We start from the raw sequence: 15,978 nt of genomic DNA on the forward strand, positions 1-15,978 counted from the left end.
ATCTATGATGACTAAAGAAGGAAGTATTGTCATTCAAACATGTGGTCTGCATAGACATACAGACATAAGCATCAAAAGACTGACAGATAGACAGATTGACATCATAACAATCTACATTCTACCTAGTACAGATCTATAAAAAAAGCATTTTTTATGACTTTTTTCATGGTGAAGGGATAAAATCTACCGTGTTGACAGCTAGAAATGCCCAAGCTGTGAGGGAGGTTATAATCCACCAACTGAAATCAATATTGTCCTTTAGGAATGCAGATAGGAATCTGGCTGATACACCAATTAAACTGTCTGCATCACACATTGGTTCAGTGCCCCAGTTTATATGTGAAATGATTAAAGATTGACTGCATCATACATTGGTTCAATGCCCCAGTTTATATGTGAAATGATTAAAGGTTGGCTGTGCAAGTCATTAGGTTTTCTCCAAGTAGTGTGGTGTCCCCAACCTAAACCATCCAAGTTATTAGTTTAAGTTGTGAGAACTTGCACAACAAAACTTTCATAAATTGATTTTAAATTTTACAGACAGGAAAAATATTGTAACAATAAATTATAACTTGCCTTGCTAGTCCACTCTGTGTCTTTATCCATAGGCTGTATTCGGCATACAAACACCTCCACTGCCTGGAAATTACAAAGAAAATGTTACCCCAGTGTCCTGAAGTGAACCCTTCTCTCCACAAATCGCAGTTGTCCAAATTGGGCTGACACACCAATAAAAGTGACATACAATTACAAATGGTCCCCTCTCATGATGCAAACCCTTCTGTGATGCAAAATAGCCCTATAAGAGGAGTGACCTAATGTGGAGACAACCCTTCCATGATGCAAAAGAGCCCTATATGAGTGACCTAACATGAAGACAACCCTTCTGTGATGTAAAATAACCCTATAAAAGAAGTGACCTCCAATGAGGACAACTCTTCTGTGAAGCATGATAATAATAATAATAATAATGAGGACTTTGTATAGCACCTAATCTTTAGAAGCCCTAAGCGCTTTACATTAGACAACACCTATAAGATAAAAAACATAAAATAATATGATTACAAAAACAAAGACCAAGAAATTAGAAAACAAACACCATGAATTTAGAAAGCATGATGGACATAAGAAAAACCTTTATGTGAAGCATAATGACCCTACAGGGACACAAGGAACACCCTTCTATGAAGCATGACGACCCTACAATGACATAAGGAACACCCTTCTGTGAAGCATGATGACCCTACAATGATATAAGGAACACCCTTCTGTGAAGCATGATGACCCTACAATGACATAAGGAACACCCTTCTGTGAAGCATGATGACTATGCAATGACATAAGGAACACCCTTCTGTGAAGCATGATGACCCTAAAAGAAAACAAGGACAACCCTTCTGTGAAGCATGATAACCCTACAATGATATAAGGAACACCCTTCTGTGAAGCATGATGACCCTACAATGACACAAGGAACACCCTTCTGTGAAGCACAATGACCCTACAATGACATAAGGAACACCCTTCTGTGAAGCATGATGACCCTACAATGATATAAGGAACACCCTTCTGTGAAGCATGATGACCCTACAATGACATAAGGAACACCCTTCTGTGAAGCATGATGACTATGCAATGACATAAGGAACACCCTTCTGTGAAGCATGATGACCCTAAAAGAAAACAAGGACAACCCTTCTGTGAAGCATGATGACCCTACAATGATATAAGGAACACCCTTCTGTGAAGCATGATGACCCTACAATGACACAAGGAACACCCTTCTGTGAAGCACAATGACCCTACAATGACATAAGGAACACCCTTCTGTGAAGCATGATGACCCTAAAAGAAAACAAGGACAACCCTTCTGTGAAGCACAATGACCCTACAATGACATAAGGAACACCCTTCTGTGAAGCATGATGACCCTATAAGGAAACAAGGACAACCCTTCTGTGAAGCACAATGACCCTACAATGACATAAGGAACACCCTTCTGTGAAGCATGATGACCCTGCAATGACATAAGGAACACCCTTCTGTGAAGCATGATGACCCTAAAAGAAAACAAGGACAACCCTTCTGTGAAGCACAATGACCCTACAATGACATAAGGAACACCCTTCTGTGAAGCATGATGACCCTATAAGGAAACAAGGACAACCCTTCTGTGAAGCATGATGACCCTAAAAGGAAACAAGGGCAACCCTTCTGTGAAGCACAGTGACCTTAAAAGGAGACAAGGAAAACCCTTCTATGAAACAAAATGAGCTTATCAGAGGAGTGACCTCTTATAAGGAAAACCCTGCTGTGATGCAAAATATTCCTATAACAGGAGTGACATTCATGTGATGGGATAAAATGGTAAAATTCTGATGCACGATGAGATGACCTTCCAACAGGAGTTGACTTCTTTTTAAAAGCCTTATCAAAGCAGAATCCCCACAAAAAATTATACAAAAAAATGTACCCAAGAACATGTCCATGGCCTGCATATCAAGCCCGCCCCATAGCTCCAAATAAAACGAGAGTGGGATAAAATGGTACTAAAATAAATGGAAAGTACAAAACTTTAACATTAAGTTAAGGAGATATCTAAGGACTCACACAAACACAAAAGTACAGGTACCATATGTTCCTAATTACACCTAAAACGTAAACGTTTTGTATTATCAGCAATTTCTGCCACTAATTCTTCCTTTTACTGCCCATGATATGCCAGGGCTGCATAATAATTTAACTGTAAACTTTATTATTTCAGGACCAAAAGCTTGCACACTCACAAAATGCATGTTACAGAAGTTAGTGGGGTTTAAGTTCTTGCATCCTTTTTTAGTTTAGCAAATCATGAGCAAAAAGTATGTAACCGCAGCACATGCATAATTCAAAACCTTGAACAAAGCTTTCTTGGCACTGATGCCTTTACCCACAAGCTACGCTGTTTGACATATAGCCTAATACTGAAAGACCTGGGCAAATCCATTGTTTTCACTGGGAAGCAAGCTATCTCTTTCAATTCCAATAATTTTATTCACATTTTTAGAAATCGCTCATTTAGGTGTACTCTCTTACAGTGTTTCTGCTCATGACCTGCTCTGCTAGAAATTTGTTGCTGCTGTGTAGAACAGCTGAATGCTGAGGAAGACTGTTCAGAAACCTTGCATGGTCCAAACATACAAACTTGGACATGTGAACATATCACACCTCAGTCGTAATCAAGACAGATAATTCAATTGTACATATATCTTTTAAAATTTTTATTTAAAATAATGACAAAAACAACAATTTACAATTTAAGTTCCTTCTCGTATCCAAACTCAATATTATAGTATAACTGGTTTGAAAAAGAATCCAGAAGAAACAGGATTTTATAACCCAACTTTCATTTCCACTTGCAACAAATGTAAGTAATAAAAACAAAAGCTAAATTCAACCTCTGTATTTGTATTAAGCAAAACAATGATGGCTGCCACTTGTGACTACTTTAAAGGAAAACTAGTTTCTTCTTTGCATTCATGTACAATTTATTTCCATGTCCGATTAACTTCAAATGTCCTTGAAACTTTAGCGTAACAAGTAGAAAAGCCCACATTATTTACCTTTTTCATTCAATGGCCAATACTATTTTTCTTACTGTATTTCCATTTCATTGTGGCACATCCACTGTTAATTTTAAAGTTATTCTGCACTTTTCAAGACAAGTTCAACATATTTATGGGTTATAAACTACAAATGAATTTACTAACAACCTTGTAACACGCATAGAATGACATTAATTCAGTATTTGATAATTACCTGAGGAGGAATATCTTTGAGGTGGGTTGGCATGTAGAATAGTTTGGCAGCTGGCACTCTTGCTTCCTTTCCGATATCAATATATTGAACCTGAAATTTCCAGTAGGCAAATCTACACTAATGCCAACAGTCATGGTTTGAAGGAAAACACACTGAATATATGTATGGTCATAAATAATTTTGCCAATATGTTTTCAGTTTTAAGCTTATCTACACCACAAATGGTCTTAAGTACTTGTTATATTCTTGGGTTTTTTTTCTTTATACAATTGTTTCTCTATAATACTAATCTTGTCTTTTTTCATCACTGCATTAATTACTTTTATCATAAATCCTATAAGGTTTATAGAAATACTGTTACTATCTGCCTAACAGCTAAAACAGGTCACAGTGATTCTTATTCTGCAACTAAATATTTAAATAATCCTAAAAAGTCAATGATAAGCAATTATCCAATAAAAAATGTATTCACTTCATAGATTTGGGATTAAAAAAAAAGAGTTCCAATACTGATATTTGAAAACAGTTATCACAATCAAGAAATGAGATAAAAGCTATCTTACAATGACAGACAGCCATACGTATTGCTATTCACTTTATCATGGCTACTTACAAGGGTGATAACTCTGCACGTCTCGTCTATCTCTGTGGGGCCAATGACCCTGACCCTGGAATCAAATCATAGTACGCTTTAACGAGATATGATGAATACAAAAATCAAATCAACAATGTTAAGATGGTGCAACTTTCTCCTTATGATACAATAAAGAAAACACTAGCATATATATATATATATATATATATAGGTACAAGCTGTGGGCATAGTTACACAATAACAATGGTGAATACAGTGACTCGTGTAGGAGAAATATTATTATGCTGCCATTACAGGCAAGAAAGGAAACCCTTGCATACCTGGGCAAACTTCAGACATGTAATATTACAACACAGTATCAGTTGGACAAAGCAATTAAGATTAAAGACATGCAACATGAAAAAAACACAATGGTGAGTTACAGGCAACAAGTATACATCTAAGCTGGAGATAGTGTTGTATACTGAATACTATGATTGTCTATTTGATAAACTAAATCACTGATTCATTCACTAGTAAACTAATTTCTTCATTGTCCATAACATTTGTAAGTCTATAAAATAATCTCAACTAATTTACCTGAAAAAGATTCCTTCTTCAGACATGTAAGAACACAGACTTCCAGTGTCTGGTTCAACTGTCAAAATAAAAATAAGTTTTGTAATTCACAGGATATTTCTATTGAACAATCTCTCTCTCTCTCTCTCTCTCTCTCTCTTATACACACAGACACTCACATATATATCTCTCCTGCTCTCACTCATTTTTACAAACACACACAAACACACAAATATATATCTCTCCCACTCTCATTCATTTTTACAAACACACACACACTTATCTCTCCTGCTCTCACTCATTTTTACAAACACAAACACACATATATATATCTCTCCCACTCTCACTCATTTTTACAAACACACTTATCTTTCCCGCTCTCACTCATTTTTACAAACACACACACACACATCTCTCCCACTCTCACTCATTTTTACAAACACACACATTTATCTCTCCCACTCTCACTCAGTTTTACAACCACGTACACACATATATCTCTCCCACTCTCACTCATTTTTACAAACACACACACACACATATATCTCTCCCACTCTCACTCATTTTCAAACACACAAACACACACACAATCTCTCCTGCTCTCACTCATTTTTACACATACACATCTCTTCTGCTCACTCATTTTTACACACACACACCTCCCTGCTCTCTCATTTTTACACACACACACACACACACACACATCTCTTTTGCTCTCATTTTTACACACACACATATCTCTTCTGCTCTCAATCATTTTTACACACAGTTTCATAGTATTTATTTTAATTTCTTTTCTTTACACGTAAATCTCATTAAAAAGATGAAAAGTAGAACAAACAACCCAAAATATTATAATGTCTATAATAAATTTCATCCTTTTGTTATAACATCATTTTCATATTCACATACAAATTAAGAAATATTTAACTACCCTTTGAAATTCAAACAGAATGATAAACAGTGCATGAATATCAAATGAATGCAGAACAAATATCGAGTAAAAACATAATGAAAGAATGAGTACTTAACAGCAAATGACAAATACTGCTTGCCACAAGTACTAAATGATAAACCATACAAATTATGATTTTATTCAAGTTGTTTCCTCTGTGTTGTCTCTCACAAACATTTCAAAATGCATTTTCAGATGCATTTTTGAATGCACATATATGAAACATGGATGAGTTTACAAAACAAATCTTGAATCTTGAGACTATGAATAATACAGTTGATATAAATGCTAAAATATATCTGAAACTCATTTCAAATTCCTTTTAAATGCATCTGAACACATTTCAAATTCCTTTTAAATTCATCTGAAGCACATTTCAAATTCCTTTTAAATGCATCTGAACACATTTCAAATTCCTTTTAAATTCATCTGAACACACATTTCAAATTCCTTTTAAATGCATCTGAACACACATTTCAAATTCCTTTTAAATGCATCTGAACACACATTTCAAATTCCTTTCAATTGCATCTGAACACACATTTCAAATTCCTTTTAAATGCATCTGAACACATATTTCAAATTCCTTTTAAATGCATCTTAATACATATTTCAAATTCCTTTTAAATGCATCTGAACACATATTTCAAATTCCTTTTAAATGCATCTGAACACACATATCTAATTCCTTTTAAATGCATCTGAACACACATTTTAAATTCCTTTTAATTGCATCTGAACACACATTTCAAATTCCTTTTAAATGCATCTGAACACACATTTCAAATTCCTTTTAAATGCATCGGAACACACATTTCAAATTCCTTTTAATGGCATCTGAACACACATTACAAATTCCTTTTAAATGCATCTAAAACACATTTTAAATTCCTTTTAAATGCATCTGAACATATATTTTAAATTCCTTTTAAATGCATCTGAACACACATTTCTGAGATACTTAAATGATTCAGGGTCAGCATCTCTTACCTTCTTGCTTCCAGTTTGCCTCCTTGGCATAGTAGAAGCTCATCTCCCATTGTAATCGTCCAAAAGTAGCTGACAGATTTGTCTGCCCTAAACTGGAATTTCCTGTGGTCCGATGTTCAAGGATGCGTACAAAATAATGATTAGCATTCACCACATATAAAACATGGACCTGAAAAATGTGAGTAAAAGACTTATACAAACCTACATGAATCACAAGAATTGCATCCCTAATTTGATATATCCCTATGCTACTGTATACTTATGTAAATTCACTGAAATTATTATTTCCATCTAACATCCATGTTATATATGTGTTACATCATAATAGACCATGATATATTACTTCACCATCTCCAGCATGTATTTGGCATTCATGATACAGCCTTACTGTGGTTCAAGGCCTACTTGGTCAACAGGGCACAAATTGAATTTGCAAATGGAATACATTCCAGCCCAGTTGATCTATGTTGTGGTGTTCCACAGGGGTCTGTTCTTGGACCCGTTCTCTTTATTCTGTACACTCAGCTGCTCTCAAGTGTCATAGATCATCATCCAGTGTCTCACCAATTGTACGCTGATGACACCCAAATATACAAATCTAGCCACCCAACTAAAGTTGATGCTACCATCCAAGGTGTAGAGAGGTGCATTTCTGATGTGAAATCATGGATGACATGTAACAAGCTGCAGATGAATGATGATAAAACTGAGGCCATTCTGATCACAACACAAAGACTTTCTCATTCACATCCTTTACCTCAAACAATAAATATCAGCAACGCCAACATTAAATTCACACAATCAGTACGAAACCTAGGTGTTACTCTGGACAGAACTCTCACATTGCACCAACATGTCATGAACATATGCAAGGCTGCATATCTTGAGCTGAGGCGCATCAGCTCAGTTCGCAAATATCTTTCAGCTGATGCCACTAAAACACTTGTGTGTTCATTAGTACTTTCAAGACTGCACTATTGTAACTCAATTCTGTCTGGTTCATCTCAATATCTACTCCAGAAACTTCAGAAAGTTCAAAACACAGCTGCTCGGATCATACTTTGAGTACCACGATCAGAGCACACCTCCCCATTGCTCTGTACCCTACACTGGTTATCCATTCGATCCAGAATCAAACACAAAATTTGTTCTCTGTGCTTCATTTCACTGTCGGACTCTAGTCCAACATACCTATCTGATTTCACCCATGTGTACACACCAGTAAGATACTTACGCTCCTCTTCTGACAATCGTATACTCATTATTCCCACTATGAGAACAAAGTCATATGGACAGCGTTCTTTTGCATACCAAGGCCCAGCAACGTCGAATGAATTGCCCACTGAACTTAGACACAAAGACACAGTGATCACATTCAAGAGGGCTCTCAAAACTCACTTATTATGACTGCAAGAACAAACTTAAAGATCTAATAATGTTTCCTACCTGAAATATTCTCAGCATGTTTTTTATTTTTAATGTTTTTTCTAATTTCATGGTGTTTGTTTTTGTAATAATATTATTACATGTTTTTTATCTTATAAGTGTTGTCTAATGTTGTAAAGTGCTTAGAGCTTCTAAAGATTAGGTGCTCTACAAAGTCCTCATTATAATTATTATTATTATGTATATTTAATATGAACTGTGTGATTGACCTTTGTCCATACTTGTGGGTAGGAGTTTGGGTCTACCTGACTAATGTCATTGTTTTTGTAAACAAGTTTACTTTGATCCGAGTTCAGGAAATTAGTTTCCCCCTTGGAAATTCTTGGACAACTGCAACTGGATATTTGTCCTGTTCTTTACAAAAATAATTTAACTAAAAGACCTGACTTGTTTACAACACAGAATGCTCTGGAAATGGACTTTTGACCCTCATCCTGGTCCTCTTATCATCATAGGTTTTTATATTACGGTTGTTTAGATAATAATTATTCAATCCTATCTTAACATGATGGAATCAGTTTTTTAGTTGTGTTCAGTTATTATCTGACAGGAGATATTTATTTAAATCATTTAATGACATTACAAAGTGTTCATTGATACATTTCTGACTAAATCACTTTGGGGGATTATTCTGAATTTATTTAAAGGTATTCTGGATTACATCACTGTCACGCATCAAAATTGTTAGCACATCAGCACATTAAAGACTATTTGCACATCAGCACATTCGAGATTTAAATTAATTTGGAATACCACTGGAATTCATTACACTGGACAACAAATTTTTACAAAAGTCATGTTACTGAAATAAAATTAGTCAATTCTTATCAATTTTTATGTGCTGAACACGAATATGACAGTCAAATTGCAAAATTGGCTCTAGTTTTTTTGTAATCTGCAAGAAATTAATGTTTACATAACGAAATGCATTCCAATAGTAAAAGGTCAACTGTAATAGCCTACCTATAAAAAATCAAGTCATTGACTACATCTTAGATTTCTTCGCCTGTCTCTTGTACAGCTGTTCGGGAGCATCTCTGAGGAGTGTCCAGCAGTAGTCAGCCAGCATTGTAGTGGACCATTTTCCCTGGTATCTTTGTTCCATTGTTGCGATATCTTGATGAAAACGTTCGCCGTGTTCATCACTAACAATACCACAGTTGCTAGGAAAGAAATCCAAGTGGGAATGAAGGAAGTGAATCTTTAGAGACATATTGCAGCCAAGTTTCTTATACTTCATCAACATGTCTTCTACTAGTTCCTTATAGTTTTCTGCCCTAACATTTCCGAGGAAGTTTGTAGAAACTAGGCGAAAAGCATTCCATGCTTGTTTCGCGTCACCTTCCAGCAAGTTGTTGAACCGGTCATCTTTGAAAAGCTCTCGAATCTGAGGACCCACAAAAACTCCCTCTTTAATCTTTGCTTCGCTGAGTCGAGGGAATTTTTCATGCAGGTATCGGAATGCTGGCAAAGTCCGGTCAATGGCTTTCACGAAGTTCTTCATCAAACCTAGTTTGATGTGAAGGGGTGGTAGCAAGATTTTCTGAGCCTCAACCAGAGCTGGGTGTTGGATATTCTTCTCTCCAATGGCTACATTCTGCCTGTGAGTCCATTCCTTCCTCATGTAGTGCATTTCCCTTGCTCGGCTATCCCACTCGCATAAGAAACACATGTATTTTGTATATCCTTGCTGCAGTCCCATTAAAAGGGCAACTACCTTCAAATCACCACAGAGGTGCCAGCTGTACTTGTTATACTCAATGGAATTCAGTAGCTGCCTTAAGTTATCGTATGTCTCTTTCATGTGGACAGCATATGCTACTGGAATAGATGGAAGAATGTTTCCATTGTGCAAAAGCACAGCCTTGAGACTCAGTTTCGAAGAGTCCACAAATAGTCTCCATTCTTGTGGGTCATGAGTGATTTTTAAAGCATTCATGAGGCCCTCAATATCGGAACAGAATATCAGATTACTTTCCTTTCTGAAGAAAGGCTCCAATTGCTGGTGGCGCTTTCGATATGCAGTAATTGTGACATCTTCTTCTAGAAGATTCCATTGTTGGAGTCTTGATCCTAGCAATTCTGCCTTGTTCTTTGATAAGTCCAAATCACGAATCAGGTCATTTAGTTCTTCCTGTGTTATTCTGTGTGGGGTTGATGATGCACCACAGTGAAAATCTGGATCACTGCATGCTGATGGACCAGGAGAAGAACAGGTCGACTCACCTTTGTCTTCGTCAGATGAATCAAGAGAATATTCTGCTGGAGGTTCTGGAATAGGAAGTCCCTCACCATGTGGAACTGGTCTCAATGCAGACGGAATGTTTGGGTAGACTATTCTCGACTTCTTTCGCTTCGTTATTCCGCCGGAAAGAGGAGGAACCAAGCAGAAGTAACAGTCATTTAGGTGGTTGCTTGGCTCTCTCCACACCATTGGGACTGCAAACGGCATTGATGACCTTTTGCAATTCAACCACTGTGAAAGCTGTGTTGTACATGTAGCACAGCATATATGCGGAGCCCAAGGCTTGTCTTGGTCACCAACCTTGCATCCGAAGTAAAGATGATATGCCTTCTTCACTTGAGAATTGATACTTTTCTTCTGGTTGGCAAATGTCACTTCCCCACAAATATAGCAAAAATTGTCCGCGGTATTAACACACTTTCGAGGCATTACTGTTCTTTATTGTACGTAAATGGATAAAATAATAAGTTTTATGTAACAGTAGCTTGAACTGTCTCGCACAACGTCTAAAATATTTTAAATGCTGAACCTATCTGATTGGGCTTTATATAGTACACTGCTTACGTCAGCTTCAGCAGCCGCCTGGCATTAGTATAATAGGCCTACACATGTATAGTACACTGCTGAAGTCAACTTACTTCAGCAGCCGCATGGCATTAGTATTGCATTGCATCAGAAAATGATGCAATCAACTGTGGATGATGTGAGCATGATGGTATTATGCAATGTTACATCATTATTCCGGATGTTGCTGCAGTCCTACTGGAGAAATTTACACAGTGAAACATAGAAAATGAGGTATATGAATATCTTCAAAACGAGAGCCAATACAAATTTTTCACGGTTATATTCGTGTTCGGCACACCAAAATACTACAGATTAGGGCCTTTTCAAGTCAGTAATGATTTCACTGTTGACCAGTGTTATTAGACTTGTAATAGAACTTTTAGGATTACTTAGAATTTAATTCACAATACTTAAAGTTCCTTTTGAAGTTTCATTTTTTATTTTAATAGAAATAAATTATTTGTTGAATTTTACAAAAGTTGTTGGTTATTTATTGTATGTTACTTAGTTTAGGAAAATAGATTCCTAACACCAGGTTATCTCTGTGTTACATCTGTGTTCCTACTATGTTTGACTTTATACAGACATCAGAAGAATGAATTGATGTTGTCCAAAAGATTGTTAATACTGTAAAAACCAGCCATAATATAAGAGTATATGCAAGAAAGATTTATCTGGAGATGCAAAACTGAGGATTAATTATTTCTGTGTAATATAAAGTTTATATATGTGGAAGTCCTCATCATTATTGATCTTATAACTTGGGAGATGGTGTACTGTTACTGGATCCAGGTTACCTCTAAAGTCGACATGAAAGAAATATTTGCAAAATTCAAGGACTTTTTCCATAGAAAGGACAATGTCCTTTTTAGTGTCTGCATTGAAATGTGATAGTGACAGTACAACTCTATTGTTTCCATCATTAAGTTTAAATCATCTCCAGCCTATGGGTAGATTCAGGTTGCTGATTGCCTGACAGAACTGCTCAAGACTGGTACTGTTTGGTTCTAATTCTAATACTGTTTTAATATCAGTAAAAATTTTCACGTGAAACACAAACACACATTTTAAACCATCATACCCTTTGTGACTTAATCCTAATTTGTCAGTGCGTATTTTGCCTAAAAATCATGTGATCGCTGGTCAGATGGTCACTCACAAGATAATATGCTCAGCTAAAAGGTTGGCAAATAATGTCTTGGTACATCTGACTCTATCCACATCTGATACAGATTCCAAGAAAATGGATTTCAATGATGGAATATTTGTTGCCATGGTTAATGTGCTTTTTATGAGGTTGGGGTTCTGCATGATGCATGATGTCATTCTTGTCCCCATAACAGACTTTAAAATCAGTTTTACAGAAAGAACACATCACATATGCATGCACTTTTGAAAGTACTGCCTAAGCCAGTTCAGTCACATGATCACAGGCAGTATTACCACAATGCAATTACAAAACAAATGGAAAAAATTTGTCACTAATGAATTTGTGTACACAGTCAATTTCAGTGAGCAATGGGACAGATGGGATATACCCTTAAACTCAGGAGAAAAGCCCTCCTGTGCAAAGGCGTCACATGCAAGGTAGTCCAACTAAAATCAATTTGCATCTTTAATCTGGTGCAAATTACTTTGGATCATATATAATATAAACTCTAATCCATTTCAGCAACTTTAAGCTCTCAAGCAAAACATACCCTGCAGGGTGAATCAAAGGAATGTTTATTGTTTTATTCTGACTGAGCTCTTTAGTAACTCAACCAAAATCAATTGTCTTTAATCCTTTTGGAATTACTTATGCACACATACAGTATAATCCACCTCAACAAACTTTAAAGAACATAACCAGCCAACCATGTTGATAGGATCAAACAGTGAAATTAACAAATAAATTGTCTTGCCCTGCTAAAGCAAGTTCAGTCATGTGATCACAAGTAGTATTACCATAAATATGCTAAACGAGCCATCTTAATACATCTACATCAAGTTACATGACTGCTATCTTTGAAACTAATGAATAATCTATGTGCTGGTGCAAACCAGACAGACTGGTAGGCTAAAAGATGAGTGGATGGAAAGATGTTATCAATCCACAGGCTAAGTTGCTTTGCAATCTGACCTACACTCTGTCCAGGTGTCGTGTCAAAAATACCTATCACAAATTACATGGACAACATTTATCACATTAGCGTTAACTTGTGATTATTGACCGATGCTTTATTTCAATACATCATGGAATAAAGAAACTTGTGATTACTGACTGATTTATTTCTTTACAATGTACATGAAGTAATCTATCTAGGGTTCAATACTGACCTAAAAAAAGTAGAATTGGTGAAACCGAGGTTGACAAAGTAGGGTACATAACTAGAACTGACCTTTAGTTCTCCTTCATTAGGAATCCAGTTAGAATATGCAGGGTAATCAACTTCTGGTATCAGAAGATGTCGATATCCACAGTGTGACATCAGTCTGGATGTAGACATAATTACTAGAATCACGATCTTTAGCATGTAAGCAAAATAATTTTTTTTTTAAAAACCTGAGTATGCAAGCTAAACAATATTCATACAAGACTGCTTACATAAGCTAAACAACATTCATACAAGACTGCTTACATACATTAAATAAAATTCATACAAAACTACTTACATAAGCTAAACAACATTCATACAAGACTGCTTACATAAGCTAAATAACATTCTTTTCCCCCTCAAAATATCAAACTTTTTTGGCCTTTGTTTTACCCCAAATTTGGATACTCTTTTACCTACTTATTTGGTAATTGATTACACCATGGTTTTCAAACATGTCATGATTAGGGGATCATTGTTGTCTTTCAACCTCTGGGATCATCCCATATTTAGATTAGGGATTCAGATGGGGTTACTGAAGTACAGACCCTGGGATCACCCCAAGTCAGGAGAATATTAGAATTAAATGTATAGTAAGCCTGGAATCAATCTGCCTTAGGCAACTTCTGGGAGAAACCCAGCTCAAAAGTAGGAATTATACTGGGATACTGGGTTAATGCCAGTATAGATCTTGGGATCACCCCAGGTCATTAAATTGGAGCACCCCAGCTCTTAAGTAGGGTTTATATTGGGATAACTCCAGTACAATCCTTGTGACGTTCCCAGGTCAGGAAAATATTAGAATAAGGGGAATAGTAGGGCTGGGATCAACCTGCCTAAAGCAAATTTCTCATATATGTTGGGGGGAAGGTTCTCCCAACTCCAGAGTAACCGTCAGGATGCCCGTGTTTCATGATCCTTAGAATAACGTTGTTTACATGATTTGGATTCTAGTTCTGTTGGTGAGAGAGAGAGAAAGACAGAGTCAGACATTGATGTACATAGCATTTTTACATAGGTAATCAAAGAGTATACCAGTCTGAGAGGACTTCTGGTCTTGAGTTGTGTATAAATCTGCAATTTGGTTTTATTCTGCAAGTCCGTATATTAAAAGACATTTCGATAAGGCTTCAGTCAAATCATGAGAGTTGGCAGTTCTGTAAATATTCATGTAACTATGCATCTACAAGTCAACTTTGGTGGCACAAGAAGATTAAAGCGATGACCCAATTTTTAAACAATTGTGAATCAAACATGGAATGTGGTCACTGCAAAAAACTGCAAGAGACTAAATGTCATAACTTCAGACTATACAAAAAAACACCAAAATATTAAATATTATAGATATTTTGTTGATTTAACACACTGAATACAATAGAACTGACTGTAAACAGGGACATCTTTACTATATAAAAACTGTTGATACAGATAAAGAATGTAAAATGTATTAATTACCTGCATAACCCAAATGCTTTCAGCTGAGTACACAGTTCTTTTTGTCTATCCTCCTCTTTAACCTATACCAAGAAGAAAAGAAAATTAATGATCTTCATTTTGAAGAAATCTTATTTATCAATTAAAACTAGCCATCGTAATATCAAACTGAATATAGACTGCAATATCTCTAATGTCCCAATTCAAGCCATCATAATATCAAACTGAATACAGACTGTAATATCTCTAATGTCCTAATACTTTCGTCAATATTTGCAAAATTCAAGGACTTTTCATGGTCGGGAAAAAAATTATCATTTCTCCCGACTTTTTCCCTGATTTCTGGTAGCGTGGGAACCTTGTGCTAGGAAAGTGCATGCAAGTCTTCGGATAAGCGTACTCTTATGTCATAAATACACATAAGCCGTCTTTTCTAGAATACGGTCTGTGGGATTAATGGGACGTTATTAAAAATGAGAAAACAAATTATTAATTTTTTGGGAGGGGGATATAACGAAAACACGTAATCCGAATACAGTTACGCGTAATGCGTAATTTTGTGAAAAAAAGCATAATGATTATGCCAAAAGCGTAATGGCTGGCATGTATGTGGATGGTATATTTTCTTGATAATAATAAAGTAAAGATGCTTAACCTGATGTATTCCTGCCAGCATTGCTTTCATTTGGATTGGGATGTTACATCCTGACCTACGAAGTAGCTGGTTGAGACTCGACATCTGCATCCCACACTCCTCTGTGATCAATATGTGAGATGTTGGCTCCTTGCTCCTCTGAAGAAAAAAATATAATTTCTAAAATTAATATACAATTACAAACTTACACATTTTTTTATAAATATTCCAAGTTACCTGTTACATACCATGCTCTGTGCAACATCAAAGAATAAGAATATATTCAATCATATATCCAAAGGTAAGGTTATTTAACCTACTGCTTGAAAAGGAGGAAAATTTGGAAAACAAAGTTGATTGCAGTATTATAATAAAAACACTGTAATGCACTTCTAGGTT

At 35.9% G+C, this 15,978-nt stretch overlaps 1 protein-coding gene across 3 annotated transcripts in view; it reads right to left on the reverse strand.

Moving 5' to 3' along the window:
• The window catches only part of LOC149785851 (putative ATP-dependent RNA helicase TDRD12), a 313,410-nt gene that overhangs the window by 150,822 nt on the left and 146,610 nt on the right, over positions 1-15,978 (reverse strand). For all 3 annotated transcript variants that reach the window (XM_089979811.1, XM_089979813.1, XM_089979812.1), the window contains 8 exons: positions 15,601-15,738; positions 14,967-15,028; positions 13,536-13,629; positions 6,897-7,065; positions 4,973-5,030; positions 4,412-4,466; positions 3,799-3,888; positions 577-639 (listed from right to left, as the gene is read on the reverse strand). In XM_089979811.1, coding sequence (XP_089835937.1) covers positions 577-639; positions 3,799-3,888; positions 4,412-4,466; positions 4,973-5,030; positions 6,897-7,065; positions 13,536-13,629; positions 14,967-15,028; positions 15,601-15,738 — 729 coding nt within the window. The remainder of the gene's footprint in view (positions 1-576; positions 640-3,798; positions 3,889-4,411; positions 4,467-4,972; positions 5,031-6,896; positions 7,066-13,535; positions 13,630-14,966; positions 15,029-15,600; positions 15,739-15,978) is intronic.

Source organism: Sinohyriopsis cumingii, chromosome 13 (assembly GCF_028554795.1).
Source record: "Sinohyriopsis cumingii isolate HCF-2022 chromosome 13, ASM2855479v2, whole genome shotgun sequence".
NCBI classification, from domain to species: Eukaryota; Metazoa; Mollusca; class Bivalvia; order Unionida; family Unionidae; genus Sinohyriopsis; species Sinohyriopsis cumingii.